This window comes from Myiozetetes cayanensis, unplaced genomic scaffold (assembly GCF_022539395.1).
Source record: "Myiozetetes cayanensis isolate MyiCay16 unplaced genomic scaffold, myiCay2020 scf1091, whole genome shotgun sequence".
Lineage (NCBI taxonomy): Eukaryota > Metazoa > Chordata > Aves > Passeriformes > Tyrannidae > Myiozetetes > Myiozetetes cayanensis.
The window spans coordinates 1-13630 of NW_026086707.1; the positions used below are offsets into that span (position 1 = coordinate 1).

General features: G+C 66.1%; 1 protein-coding gene across 1 annotated transcript; it reads left to right on the plus strand.

Annotated features, from left to right (window-relative positions):
• Positions 1-4: 4 nt before the first annotated feature.
• LOC126635121 (filamin-A-like) lies at positions 5-12676 on the plus strand (the record flags this gene model as incomplete). Its single annotated transcript, XM_050306058.1, is given in 13 exon segments — positions 5-59; positions 1109-1237; positions 2810-2844; positions 3249-3387; positions 4065-4226; positions 4729-4831; positions 5476-5513; positions 5516-5575; positions 6345-6497; positions 7062-7184; positions 8895-9161; positions 10852-10989; positions 12561-12676. Coding segments are annotated over 13 exon segments (1518 nt in total), but the record flags the coding sequence as incomplete, so codon positions are not given.
• Between the last annotated feature and the right edge of the window lie 954 nt (positions 12677-13630).

The following is a 13630-nucleotide window of genomic DNA, read 5'->3' on the forward strand; positions in this document are numbered from 1 at the left end:
CCCCAGCGAGGCCGGGCTGCACGAGATGGACATTCGCTACGACAACATGCACATCCCAGGTGGGGGCCTGGGGGCCTTGGGGGCTTTGGGGGTCGGCAGGGGTTTGGGGGCCTTGGTGGCACCACGGCCCTGCAGGTGCCGTGAAATCCCCTTGTGTCACCCCGTGTGTCACCCTGGGCATCCCCGTGGCTCTGGGGAGGGGCCTCAGCATGCCCTGTACAGGTGGGGGTCCTGGGGGCTTTGGGGGCTTTAGGGGTCGGCAGGGGGGTTTGGGGGCCTTGGTGGCACCACGGCCCTGCAGGTGCCATGAAATCCCCCTTGTGTCATCCTGGGTGTCCCCCGTGGATCTGGGGAGGGGTCTCAGCATACCCTGGACAGGTGGGGGTCCAGGGGGCTTTGGGGGTCGGCAGGGGTTTAGGGGTCAGCAGGGGGTTTGGGAGGCCTTGGTGGCACCACGGCCCTGCAGGTGCCGTGAAATCCCCCCTTGTGTCACCCCGTGTGTCACCCTGGGCGTCCCCCCATGGCTCTGGGGAGGGGTCTCGGGGATCCAGGGGGGCTTCAGGGGGCTTTGGGGGGTCAGCAGGGGGGTTTGGTGTGGCCTTGGTGGCACCACAGCCCTGCAGGTGCCGTGAAATCCCCCCTTGTGTCACCCTGGGCATCCCCCCGTGGCTCTGGGGAGGGGTCTCAGCACCCCTGTATTGATGGGGGGTCCAGGGGGGCTCTGGGGTCTTTAGGGGGTCAGCAGGGGGTTTGGGGGGCCTTGGTGGCACCACAGCCCTGCAGGTGCCGTGAAATCTCCCCTTGTGTCACCCTGTGTGTCACCCTGGGTGTCCCCCCGTGGATCTGGGGAGGGGTCTCAGCACCCCTGTACAGGTGGGGGTCCAGGGGGCTTTGGGGGTCAGCAGGAGGTTTTGGGGGTCAGCAGGAGGTTTTGGGGTTCATCAGGGGTTGGGTGACCTTTGTGGCGACCACGGCCCTTGGACACGGCCTCATGTCCCCATGTGTCACCCTGGGTGCTCCCCGTGGCTCTGGGGGGTTGGGGTGTCTCCCTGACTCTGGGGGTGGTCTCAGCGCCCCTGACCCCCGTGTGCCCCCGTGGCCCCCCCAGGCAGCCCCCTGCAGTTCTACGTGGACTACGTGAACAGCGGGCACGTCACGGCCTACGGGCCCGGCCTCATCCACGGCACCGTCAACAAACCCGCCACCTTCACCGTCAACACCAAGGACGCCGGCGAGGGTGAGGACATAGAGGGGAACAGGGGGTCCCCAGGGGGTCCCCAGCCCCTCACAGGGGGTCCCCAGGGGGTCCCCAGCCCCTCCCAGGGGGTTCCCAGGGGGTCCCCACACTGTCCTGGGGTCCCCAACCTCTCCCGGGGGTCCCCAGCCCCTCACAGGGGTCCCCAGGGTGTCCCCAAGGGGTCCCCAGCCCCTCACAAGGGGTTCCCAGCCCCTCCCAGGGGTCCCCAGGGTATCCCCAAGGGGTCCCCAGCCCCTCCCAGGGGTCCCCAGGTTGTCCCCAAGGGGTCCCCAGCCCCTCCCAGGGGGTCCCCAGCCCCTCCCAGGGGGTTCCTAGCCCCTCCCAGGGGGTTCCCAGCCCCTCCCAGGGGTCCCCAGCGCCTCCCAGGGGGTCCCCAGCCCCTCACAGGGGGTTCCCAGAGTATCCCCAAGGGGTCCCCAGCCCCTCACAGGGGGTTCCCAGCCCCTCCCAGGGGTCCCCAGCGCCTCCCAGGGGGTTCCCAGCCCCTCCCAGGGGTCCCCAGGGTGTCCCCAAGGGCTCCTCAGCCTCTCCCAGGGGGTCCCAAGGGGTTTCCAAGGGGTCCCCAGACTGTCCCAGGGGTCTCCAGGGTGTCCCCAAGGGGTCCCCAGCCCTTTCCAGGGGTCTCCAGGGTGTCCCCAAGGGCTCCCCAGCCCCTCCCAGGGGTCCCCAGGGTGTCCCCAAGGGGTCCCCAGCCCCTCCCAGGGGTCCCCAGGGTGTCCCCAAGGGGTCCTCAGCCTCTCCCAGGGGGTCCCAGGGGATTCCCAGGGGCTTCCCACACTGTCCTGGGGTCCCCAGACTATCCCAGGGGTCCCCAGAGTGTTCCTAGGGGGTCCCCAACCTCTCCCAGGGGGTCCCCAGCCCCTCCCAGGAGGTCCCCAGGGGGTCCCCACATCATCCCAGGGGTCCTCAGGGAGTCTGCAGCCCCTCCCAGGGGTGTCCAGGGGTCCCCACATCATCCCAGGGGTCCTCAGCCCCTCCCAGAAGGTCCCCAGCCCTTCCAGGGGGTCCCAAGGGGGTCCCCAACCCCTCCCAGGGGTCTCCAGGAGGTCCCCACATCATCCCAGGGGTCCCCAGCCCCTCCCAGGCATCCCCAGGGGGTCCCCAACCCCTCCCAGGCATCCCCAGGGGGTCCCCACATCATCCCAGGAGTCCCCCTGGGGGTCCCCACACTGCCCCTCCCAGAGGTCCCCAGAGTCCCATCACCAGGGTCCTCAGGGGAGTCTGCAGCCCACTCCCAGGCGTCCTCAGGGGGTCCCCAGCCCCTCCAGGGATCTCCAGGGGGTCCCCACATCCTCCCAGGGGTCCCCCAGGGGGTCCTCACACTGTCTCAGGGTCCCCAGGGTGTTCCCAGGGGGTCCCCACACCATCCCAGGGGTCCCCAAGGGGTCCCCACATCATCCCAGGGGTCCCCAGGGATGAGCCCAGGGTGTTCCCAGCCCCTCCCAGGGGTCCCCAGAGGGTCCCCAGCCCCTCCCGAGGGGTCCCCACGTTATCCCCAGCCCCTCTCAAGTGTCCCCAGTCCCACTCAAGGTGTCCCCCAGTTCCTCCCAGGGGGTCTTCAGCCTCTCCTGGGGGGTCCCCAGCGTGTCCCAAACCCCTCCCAGTGTGTCCCCAACCCCTCCCAGTGGTCCCCAGCCCCTCCTAGTGGTCCCCAGCCCCTCCCAGTGGTCCCCAGCCCCTCCTGAGGTGTCCCCAGCCCCTCCCAGGGATCTTCAGGGGTTCCCAGCCCTCTCAAGGGTCCCCAGTCCCACCCAAGGGTCCCCAACCCCTCCCAAGGGTCCCCATCCCCACTCAAGGTGTCCCCCAGCCCCTCCCATGGGGTCCTCATCCTCTCCTGGGGATCCCCAGCATGTCCCCAACCCTGCTCGAGGTGTCCCCCAGCCCCTCCCAGGGTGCCCCCACCTTGTCCCCAGCCCCTCCCGGCTGTCCCCACCCCCAGTGACCCCTTTTTCCCCCAGAGGCTGTCCCTGGCCGTGGAAGGTCCTCCAAGGCCGAGATCAGCTGCACCGACAACCAGGACGGCACGTGCAGCGTGTCCTACCTGCCCGTGCTGCCCGGGGACTACGGCATCGTGGTCAAGTACAACGACAAGCACATCCCTGGCAGCCCCTTCACCGCCCGCATCACCGGTACAGGGGGCTGGGGAGGGAGTTTGGGGGGTTTGGGGGTCCCTGGGGAGTTTGGCGAGGGGTTTGGGAGTCCCCAGGAGGGGTCAGGTACAACGACAAGCACATCCCTGGCAGCCCCTTCACCGCCCGCATCACCGGTACAGGGGGCTGGGGAAGGACTTGGGGGTCCCTGGGGGAGTTTGAGGGTCCCTGGAGGGGATTTGGGGGTCCCTGGAGGATTTGAGGGTCCCTGGGGGGTTTGGGGGTCCCCAGAGGGGTCAGGTACAACGACAAGCACATCCCTGGCAGCCCCTTCACTGCCCGCATCACCAGTACGGGGGGGTTTGGGGGTCCCTGGGGGGGCTTGGGGGTCTCTGGGATAGGTTTGGGGGTCCCAGGAGCAGCTCTGAAGGTCCCAGTGCCCCCCTGAGGGTCTCTGGGACAGGTTTGGGGGTCCCTGGAGCAGCTCTGGGGTCTCTGGGACAGCTTTGGGGGTCTCTGGAGCCCCCAGAGTGTCCCCAGTGCCACTCTGAGGGTCTCTGGGACAGATCTGGGGGTCCCTGGGACAGGTTTGGGGGTCTCTGGAGCAGATCTGGGGGTCCCCAGGACAGGTTTGGGGGTCTCTGGAGCCCCTGGGGTGTCCCCAGTGCCACCCTGAGGGTCCTGTGACCCCCTCTGACCCTCCCTGTGCCCCCCAGGTGACGACTCCCTGCGCCTGTCCCACCTCAAGGTGGGCGCCTCGGCTGACATCCCCCTGGACATTGGGGAAACCGACCTGAGCCAGCTCACGGCCACTGTCACCTCCCCCTCGGGGCACAAGGAGCCCTGCCAGCTGAAACGGCTCAGGAACGGCCACATCGGTGAGGGGACAGGGACATTGGGGACAGGGACAGGGACACTGGGGGGGCACAAAGAGCCCTGCCAGCTGAAACGGCTCAGGAATGGTCACATCGGTGAGGGGACAGGGACAGGGACATTGGGGGGGACACTGGGGACATTTAGGGGGGACACAAAGAGCCCTGCCAGCTGAAACGGCTCAGGAATGGTCACATCGGTGAGGGGACAGGGACAGGGGACATTGGGGACAGGGACAGGGGACACTGGGGGCATTTAGGGGGGCACAAAGAGCCCTGCCAGCTGAAACGGCTCAGGAATGGTCACATCGGTGAGGGGACAGGGACATTGGGGACAGGGACAGGGGACAGGGGACATGAGGGGACAGAGGGACAGGGATTTCGTTCATGCCCAGGAAGGTGGGGGAGCACCTGGTGCACCTGTTCCGGAGGGGGGCAGCCCCTGTCCCGTGTCCCCAATGTCCCCAATGCCCCCAATATCCCCCCAATGTCCCCATTGTCCCTGCAGGGATCTCGTTCGTGCCCAGGGAGGTGGGGGAGCACCTGGTGCACGTGTTCCGGGGGGGGCAGCCCCTGCCCCGCAGCCCCAATGTCCCCCCTGTGTCCCCAATGTCCCCCCAGATGTCCCCAGTGTCCCCATTGTCCCCCCAAATGTCCCCAATGTCCCCATTGCCCCCAATGCCCCCATTGTCCCCAATGTCCCCAATGTCCCCATTGTCCCCCCAAATGTCCCCAAATGTCCCCTAATGTCCCCATTGTCCCCGCAGGGATCTCGTTCGTGCCCCGGGAGGTGGGGGAGCACCTGGTGCACGTGTTCCGGGGGGGGCAGCCCCTGCCCCATGTCCCCAATGTCCCTGATGTCCCCATTATCCCCTCAATGTCCCCAATGCCCCCAATGTCCCCCCAGATGTCCCCAATGTCCCCATTGTCCCCGCAGGGATCTCGTTCGTGCCCAGGGAGGTGGGGGAGCACCTGTGCACGTGTCTCCGAGGGCAGCCCTCACCCATGCCCCCAATGTCCCCAATGTCCCTCAGTGTCCCCAGTGTCCCCAATGTCCCCATTGTCCCCAGTGTCCCCAATGTCCCCATTGTCCCCCCAAATGTCCCCAACGTCCCCAATGTCCCCATTGTCCCCAATGTCCCCATTGTCCCCGCAGGGATCTGGCTCGTGCCCAGGAGGTGGGGGCACCTGGTGCACGTGTTCCGGGGGCAGCCCCTGCCCGCAGCCCCATCGCTCGTCACCATCAGCCAGGCAGCGAGCTGGGCGACGCCAGCAGGGTGGTCCTGACCGGGCCGAGCTGCGCGAGGAGAGACTCTTCCAGCCCGCCCACTTCACCATCGACACCCGGGACGCAGGCACGAGGGCTTTGGGGGCTGGGGGGCTCTTTGGGGTCCTGGGAGGTCCTGGGGACTCCTGGGAGCACCTTCCAGCCCGCCCACTTCACCCATCGACACCCGGGGCGCAGGTACGGGGATTTAGGGGGCTGGGGGTCTTTGGGGTCCTGGGGGCTCCTGGGGCACCTTCCAGCCCCCATTGATACCAGGGACACAGTTATGGGGGGCCTGGGGGTCCCACGGGTCCCTGCTGACCCCGCCAGGGTTTTGGGGGTCCCTGCTGACCTGCCCACCCCCCAGGGTACAGGGGGCCTCAGCCTTGTCCATGGAGGGGGATTGGGGGTTTGGGGGTCCCTGCTGACCATGCCCACCCTCCCCAGGGTACAGGGGCTCAGCCTGTCCATCCAGGGGATTGGGGATTTGGGGGTCCCTGCTGACCCTGCAGGGGTTTGGGGGTCCCTGCTGACCATGCCCACCCCCAGAGTACGGGGGCTCAGCCTGTCCATCCAGGGGATTGGGGATTTGGGGGTCCCTGCTGACCCTGCAGGGGTTTGGGGGTCCCTGCTGACCATGCCCACCCCCAGGTACGGGGGCTCAGCCTGTCCATCCAGGGGATTGGGGGATTTGGGGGTCCCTGCTGACCCTGCAGGGGGTTTGGGGGTCCCTGCTGACCATGCCCACCCCCCCAGGGTACGGGGGGCTCAGCCTGTCCATCGAGGGGTGGTTTGGGGGTCCCTGCTGACCCTGCAGGGGGTTTGGGGGTCCCTGCTGACCATGCCCACCCCCCCAGGGTACGGGGGGCTCAGCCTGTCCATCGAGGGGCCCAGCAAGGTGGACATCACGACGGAGGAGTTGGAGGACGGGACGTGCCGCGTGTCCTACTGCCCCACCGAGCCCGGCAACTACATCATCTCCGTCAAATTCGGGGACCAGCACGTGCCCGGTGCGCACTGGGAGCACTGGGAGGGGCTGGGAGCACTGGGAGGGGCAGTGGGAGGGGCTGGGAGCACTGGGAGGGGCTGGGAGCACTGGGAGGGGCACTGGGAGGGACTGGAGGGGACTGGAAGGGATGGGGAGGGTCACTGGTGGCGCTGGGAGGGGCACTGGGGGAGACTGGGGACACTGGGAGGGGCACTGGGAGGGATTGGGAGCACTGGGGGCTGTTTTGGGGTCCCGGGAAGGCTTTGGGGTGGGGGAGTTTGGGGTTTGCGGGTGCTGGGTGGGTTAGGAGGTTTGGGTGTGCTGTGAGGGGTTTGGGGGTCCCTGCAGGGATTTGGGGAATGCTGGGTGGGTTAGGAGGTCTGGGGGTGCTCTGAGGGGTTTGGGGACCCCCCTGTGACCCCCCTGCCCCCAGGAGCCCTTCTTAGTGAAGGTGACGGACGAGGGGGTTCTGGTGCTGGGTGGGGTGGGGGTTTGGGGGTCCCTGCAGGGGTTTGGAGGGTGCTGGGTGGGGTAGGAGGTTCAGGGGGGTTTGGGGCCCTCCTGTGACCCCCCCTTGCCCCCCCAGGGAGCCCGTTCTCGGTGAAGGTGACGGGCGAGGGCCGGGTCCGCGAGAGCATCACCCGGCGCCGCAGGGCCCCCCCCGAGGCCACCGTGGGGTCCCCCTGCGACCTCAGCCTCAAAATGCCTGGTGAGGGGCCTGGGGGGGGCCTGGGCGGGGGTCCCTGAGCGTCCTGAGGGGGTCCCTGAGCTTCCTGTGGGGGGTCCTGAGTGTCCTCAGAGGGTCCTGAGTGTCTGGGGGGGTCCCTGAGCTTCCCGTGGGGTCCTGAATATCCTCAGGGAGTCCCTGGACTTACCAGGGGGGTCCTCAGTGTCCTCAGGGAGTCCCCCAAAGCCCCCCAGAGGTCCCTTCAGATACAGAAGGATCCCTGAACCCCCCCAATAACCCCCCTGTGCTCCCAATAACCTCCAGAACCCCCCAATAACCCCCTGAGCCCCCCAATAACCCCCTGTGAGTCCCTGAGCCCCCAAATAACCCCCTGAGCCCCCAATAACCCCCAGTGACCCCTGAGCCCCCAATAACCCCTGAGCCCCCAATAACCCCCAGTGACCCCTGAGCCCCCAATAACCCCCTGTCCCCCAGAGCTGAGCGTGGCGGAGGTGACGGCGCAGGTGGCGGGGTCCTCGAGGGGGTCTGGGGATTCCTGTCCCCCCGTGACCCCTGAGCCCCCAGTGACTCCCTGAGCCTCAATAACCCCTGAGCCCCCAATAACCCCCAGTGACTCCTGACCCCCCAACAACCCTCTGTGACTCCCTGACCCCCCAATAACCCCTGTGCCCCCAATAACCCCCTGACCCCCCAATAATCCCCTGTCTCCCCCAGAGCTGAGCGTGGCGGAGGTGACGGTGCAGGTGGTGGGGTCTCAAGGGGGTCTGGGGATCCTGTAACCCCCAATAACCCCTGAGCCCCCAATAACCCCTGTGACTCCCCTGAGCCCCCAATAACCCTCTGACCCCCAATAACCCCCTGTCCCCCAGAGCTGAGCGTGGCGGAGGTGACGGCGCAGGTGGCGGGGTCCTCGAGGGGGTCTGGGGATCCTGTCCCCCAGTAACCCCTGGAGCCCCCAATAACCCCTGTCCCCCAACAACCCCCCTGAGCCCCCAATAACCCCTGAGCCCCCAATTACCCCCTGTGCCCCCATAACCCCTCTGTGACTCCCTGAGCCCCCAATAACCCCCTGTCCCCCCAGAGCTGAGCGTGGCGGAGGTGACGGCGCAGGTGGCGGGCCCTTGGGGGTTTGGGGGATCCCTGTCCCCCAACAACCCCCTGAACCCCCAATAACCCCCCTGACCCCCCAATAGCCCCCGCTGCCCCCAGAGCTGAGCGTGGCGGAGGTGACGGCGCAGGTGGCGGGGCCCTCAGGGGTCTGGGGATCCTGTCTCCCAATAACCCCCTGAGCCCCCAATAACCCCCTGAACCCCCAGTGACTCCCCTGAGCCCCCAATAACCCCCTGTGACTCCCTGAGCCCCCAATAACCCCTGAGCTCCCCAATAACCCCAGTGACTCCCTGACCCCACCATAACCCCTGTGTCCCCCAGAGCTGAGCATGGCGGAGGTGACGGCGCAGGTGGTGGGGCCCTCGGGGGTTTGGGGCTCCTGTACCCCCAGTGACCCCATTGAGCCCCCAGTAACCCCCCTGAGCCTCCCAATAACCCCTGAACCCTCTGTGACCCTTTGAGCCCCAATAACCCCTGAACTCCCCCAATAACCCTCTGTGCCCCAGAGCTGAGCGTGGCGGAGGTGACGGCGCAGGTGGCGGGGCCCTCGGGGGTCCTGGGGATTCCTGTCCTCCAATAACCCCTGAGCCTCTAATAACCCCCGTCCCCCTGTCCCCCCAGAGCTGAGCGTGGCGGAGGTGACGGCGCAGGTGGCGGGGCCTCGGGGCAGGCGGTGCCGGCCCAGGTGGTGGCCGGGGACACCCCGGGCGCTCGGGGTGCGCTTCGTGCCCCAGGAGACGGGACCCCACTCGGTGAGCGTCAAGGACCGCGGGCAGCACGTGCCAGGGAGCCCCTTCCAGTTCACCGTGGGACCCCTGGGCGAGGGCGGCGCCCACAAGGTCCGCGCCGGGGGGCCCGGGCTGGAGCGCGCCGAGGCCGGGGTGCCAGGTGAGAGCCCCAGAAATGGGCTGGGACACCCCAAAAATGACCTGGGGACCCTAAAACTGGGCTGGGACACCCCAGAAATGGCCAGGTCACCCCAAAAACTGACCCCGGGCACCCAAAACCTGCCCCGGGGCTGGAGCGCGCCGAGGCCGGGGTGCCAGATGAGAGCCCCAGAACTGGGCTGGGACACCCCAAAAATGACCTGGGACACCCCAAAAATGGGCTGGGACACCCCAGAAATGACCTGGGGACCCTAAAACTGAGCTGGGACACCCCAGAAATGACCAGGTCACCCCAAAAATTGACCCCGGGCACCCCAAACCTGCCCCGGGGCTGGAGCGTGCCGAGGCTGGGGTGCCAGGTGAGAGCCCCAAATGACCCCAAAACTGGGCTGGGACACCCCAAAAATGACCTGGGGACCCTAAAACTGAGATGGAGACCCTAAAACTGAGCTGGGACACCCCAGAAATGGTCAGGGTGTCCTAAAAATGGCCAGGTCACCCCAAAAACTGACCCCAAGCACTCCAAACCTGCCCCGGGGCTGGAGGGCACCAAGGATGGAGTGCCGGGTGAGAGCCCCAAACGACCCCAAAAATGACCTGGGACACCCCAAAAATGACCTGGGGACCCTAAAACTGAGCTGAAACACCCCAAAACTGACCTGGGAACACCCCCCCCCAAAATCGACCAGGGTACCCTAAAAACTGACTCAGGGCACCCCAAACACATCTGGATTTTGCAGGCTGGGACCAGGGGTCTCTGGGTGTCTCAGTTTGGGGGCATTCTGGGGCAGTTTTGGGGGTCTCAGCCCCTTTTGGGGTGCCCTGACCCCCCCTTTTTCCCCTCCCCCCAACCAAATTCAACATCTGGATGTACAGAATGGGGTCTGGGGGTCAGGGAGGGGTTTGAGGAGCTTTCCCTGGATTGGGGGGTTCTGGGACAGTTTTGGGGGTTTTGGGGCATTCTGGGGTGGTTTTGGGGGTCTCAGCCCCTTTTGGGGTGCCCTGACCCCCCCCTTTTTCCCACCCTTCAGCCAAATTCAACATCTGGATGTGTGGGGTGGGATCTGGGGGTCAGGGAGGGGTTAGAGGGGCTTCCCCTGGATCTGGGGGTTCTGGGGCAGTTTTGGGGGTGTCAACCCCTTTTGGGGTGCCCTGACCCCCCCTTTTCCCACCCCCCCAACCAAATTCAACATCTGGATGTACAAAATGAGGTCTGGGGGTCTCTCCATCACAGGGAGGGATTTGAGGGGCTTTCCCTGGATCAGGGGTTCTGGGGCAGTTTTGGGGTCTCAACCCTTTTGGGGTGCCCTGACCTCTTTTTCCCTCCCCCAGCCGAGTTCAGCATCTGGATGTACAAATTGGGGTCTGGGGGTCAGGGAGGGGTTTGAGGGGCTTCCCCTGGATCGGGGGGTTGTGGGGTAGTTTCAGGGGTTTTGGGGTTCTGGGGCAGTTTTGGGGGTCTCAGCCCCTTTTGGGGTGCCCTGACCCCCCTTTCTCCCCTCCCCAGCCGAGTTCAGCATCTGGACCCACAGAGCTGGGGCTGAGGGGTCTTTCCATCACATGGGGGGGGGCTTTGAGGGGCTTCCCCTGGATCAGGGAGTTCCGGGGCGGTTTGGGGGCATTCTGGGGTGGTTTTGGGGGTCTCAGCCCCCTTTTGGGTGCCCTGACCCCCCCTTTCTCCCCTCCCCCAGCCGAGTTCAGCATCTGGACGCGTGAGGCAGGGGCTGGGGGTCTCTCCATCGCCGTGGAGGGGCCCAGCAAGGCCGAGATCGCCTTCGAGGACCGCAAGGACGGCTCCTGCGGGGTCTCCTACGTGGTGCAGGAACCCGGTGAGGGGCCGGGGGGGCGCGGGGGGATTTTAGGGGGTCTGGGAGGATTTGGGGGAGATCTCTGTGCCCCCACCCCACCCTGCTGTCCCTGAGGGTGGATTTGGGGGTCTCTGGGGGTCTCTCTGACTCTCTGACCCTACTGTCCCCCAGGGTGGGTTTGGGGAGCTCTGGGGGGGTCTCTGTGGGTATCTGTGCCCCCCTGACCCCACTATCCCCCGAAGTGGATTTGGGGGTCTCTGTGGGGTCTCTGGGTATCTCTGTGGGTCTCAGTGCCCCCCCTGACCCCACTGTATCACAGGCTGGGTTCAGGGATTTCTGGGGGTCTCTGGAGTCTCTGGGGGGTCTTTGGCTGTCTCTAGGGGGTCTCAGTGCCCCCCTGACCCCCCTGCCCCCACAGGTTGGATTTGGGGATCTCTGGGTGTCTTTGGGGGTCTCCAAGGGTCTCTGGGTGTCTCTTTGGGATCTCTAGGGGGTCTCTGTGCCCCCCCTGACCCCCCTGCCCCCACAGGTTGGATTTGGGGGGTCTCTGGGTGTCTGTGTGGGGTCTCTGTGGGATCTCTAGGGGGTCTCTGTGCCCCCCCTGACCCCCCTGCCCCCACAGGTTGGATTTGGGGGGTCTCTGGATGTCTCTGTGGGGTCTCTGTGGGATCTCTAGGGGGTCTCAATGCCCCCCTGAGCCCGCTGCCCCCCAGGGTGGATTTGGGGGTCTCTGTGGGGTCTCTGGCTGTCTCTGTGGGGTCTCTGTGGGATCTCCAGGGGGTCTCAGTGCCCCCTGACCCCGCTGCCCCCCAGGGTGGATTTGGGGGTCTCTGGGGGGTCTCTGGGTGTCTGTGGGGCCTCTGTGGGATCTCTAGGGGGTCTCAGTGCCCCCCTGACCCCCCTGCCCCCACAGGTTGGATTTGGGGATCTCTGGGTGTCTTTGGGGGTCTCCAAGGGTCTCTGGGTGTCTCTTTGGGATCTCAGGGGGTCTCAGTGCCCCCCCTGACCCCCCTGCCCCCTCAGGGTGGATCTGGGGATATCTGTGGGGTCTCTGGGGTCTCTGTGGGATCTCTAGGGGGTCTCTCTGCCCCCCCTGACCCCCCTGCCCCCACAGGGTGGATTTGGGGGGTCTCTGGGGGTCTCTGACTGTCTCTGTGGGGTCTCTGTGAGTCTCAGTGCCCCCCCTGACCCCGCTGTATCACAGGCTGAGTTCAGGGATCTCTGGGGGTCTCCGAGGGTCTCTGGGTGTCTCTGTGGGATCTCCAGGGGGTCTCAGCACCCCCCCTGACCCCCCTGCTCCCTCAGGTTGGATTTGGGGGGTCTCTGGGTGTCTCTGTGGGTCTGTGGGGTCTCTATGGGGTCTCTTGGATGTCTCCCTGACCCCCCTGCCCCCTCAGGGTGGATATGGGGATATCTGTGGGGTCTCTGTGGGTCTGTGGGGTCTCTGTGGGATCTCTTGGATGTCTCCCTGACCCCCCTGCCCCCTCAGGGTGGATCTGGGGATATCTGTGGGGTCTCTGTGGGGTCTCTGTGGGTCTGTGGGGTCTCTGTGGGATCTCTTGGATGTCTCCCTGACCCCGCTGCCCCCTCAGGGGACTACGAGGTGTCGGTGAAGTTCAACGAGGAGCACGTGCCCGAGAGCCCGTTCGTGGTGACGGCGGCGCGCCTCTGCGACGCCGCTCGACGCCTCACTGTTTGTAGCCTTCAGGTGAGGCACCCGCGGACCCCACAGCGCCCACCCCGCACGGGGGGCTCGGCCAGCGCAGCACCCACCGAGGGACGGGGGTTAGGGGGTTAGGGGGACAGGAGAGGGGTAGGAGGGGTTTAGGGGAGTTAGGGGGACAGGGAGTGACAGGAAAGGACCTGTGAGGGGTTTGGGGGACAGGGAGTGACAGGAGGGGGTTTGGGGGAGATTTAGGAGGACAGGAGGGGTTTAGGGGGCTTTGGGGGAGATTTAGGGGACAGGAGGGGTTTAGGGGGATTTAGGGGGACAGGAGGGGGTTTAGGGGGACAGGGAGTGGCAGGAGGGGTTTAGGGGAGATTTAGGAGGACAGGAGGGGTTTGGGGGGATTTAGGGGGGACAGGAGGGGTTTGGGGGATTTAGGGGACAGGAGGAAGTGACAGGAGGTTTAGGGGAGATTTAGGGGACAGGAGGGGTTTGGGGGGATTTAGGGGACAGGGAGTGACAGGAGGGGGTTGGGGGGACAGGGGAGTGACAGGGGAGTTTGGGGTGATAGGGAGTGACAGGAGGGGATTTAGGGGGACAGGGAGTGACAGGAGGGGGTTTGGAGGGGTTAGGGGGACAGGGAGTGACAGGAGGGGGTTTGGGGGACAGGGGAGTGACAGGAGGGGCTTGGGGAGATTTAGGGGACAGGAGGGGGTTGGGGATTTAGGGGGACAGGGAGTGACAGGAGGGGGTTTAGGGGGACAGGGAGTGACAGGAAAGGACCTGAGGGGTTAGGGGGACAGGGGAGTGACAGGACGGGGTTTAGGGGGACAGGAGAGTGATAGGGGTTTGGAGGAGTTAGGGGAGAGGGGAGTGACATGAGGGGTTTGGGGGGGACAGGAGTGACAGGAGGGGACTTAGGGGGACAGAGGAGTGGCAGGAGAGGGCTTTGTGGTGACAGGGGAGGACAAGTGGGGTTTGGAGGAGAAGGAGTGA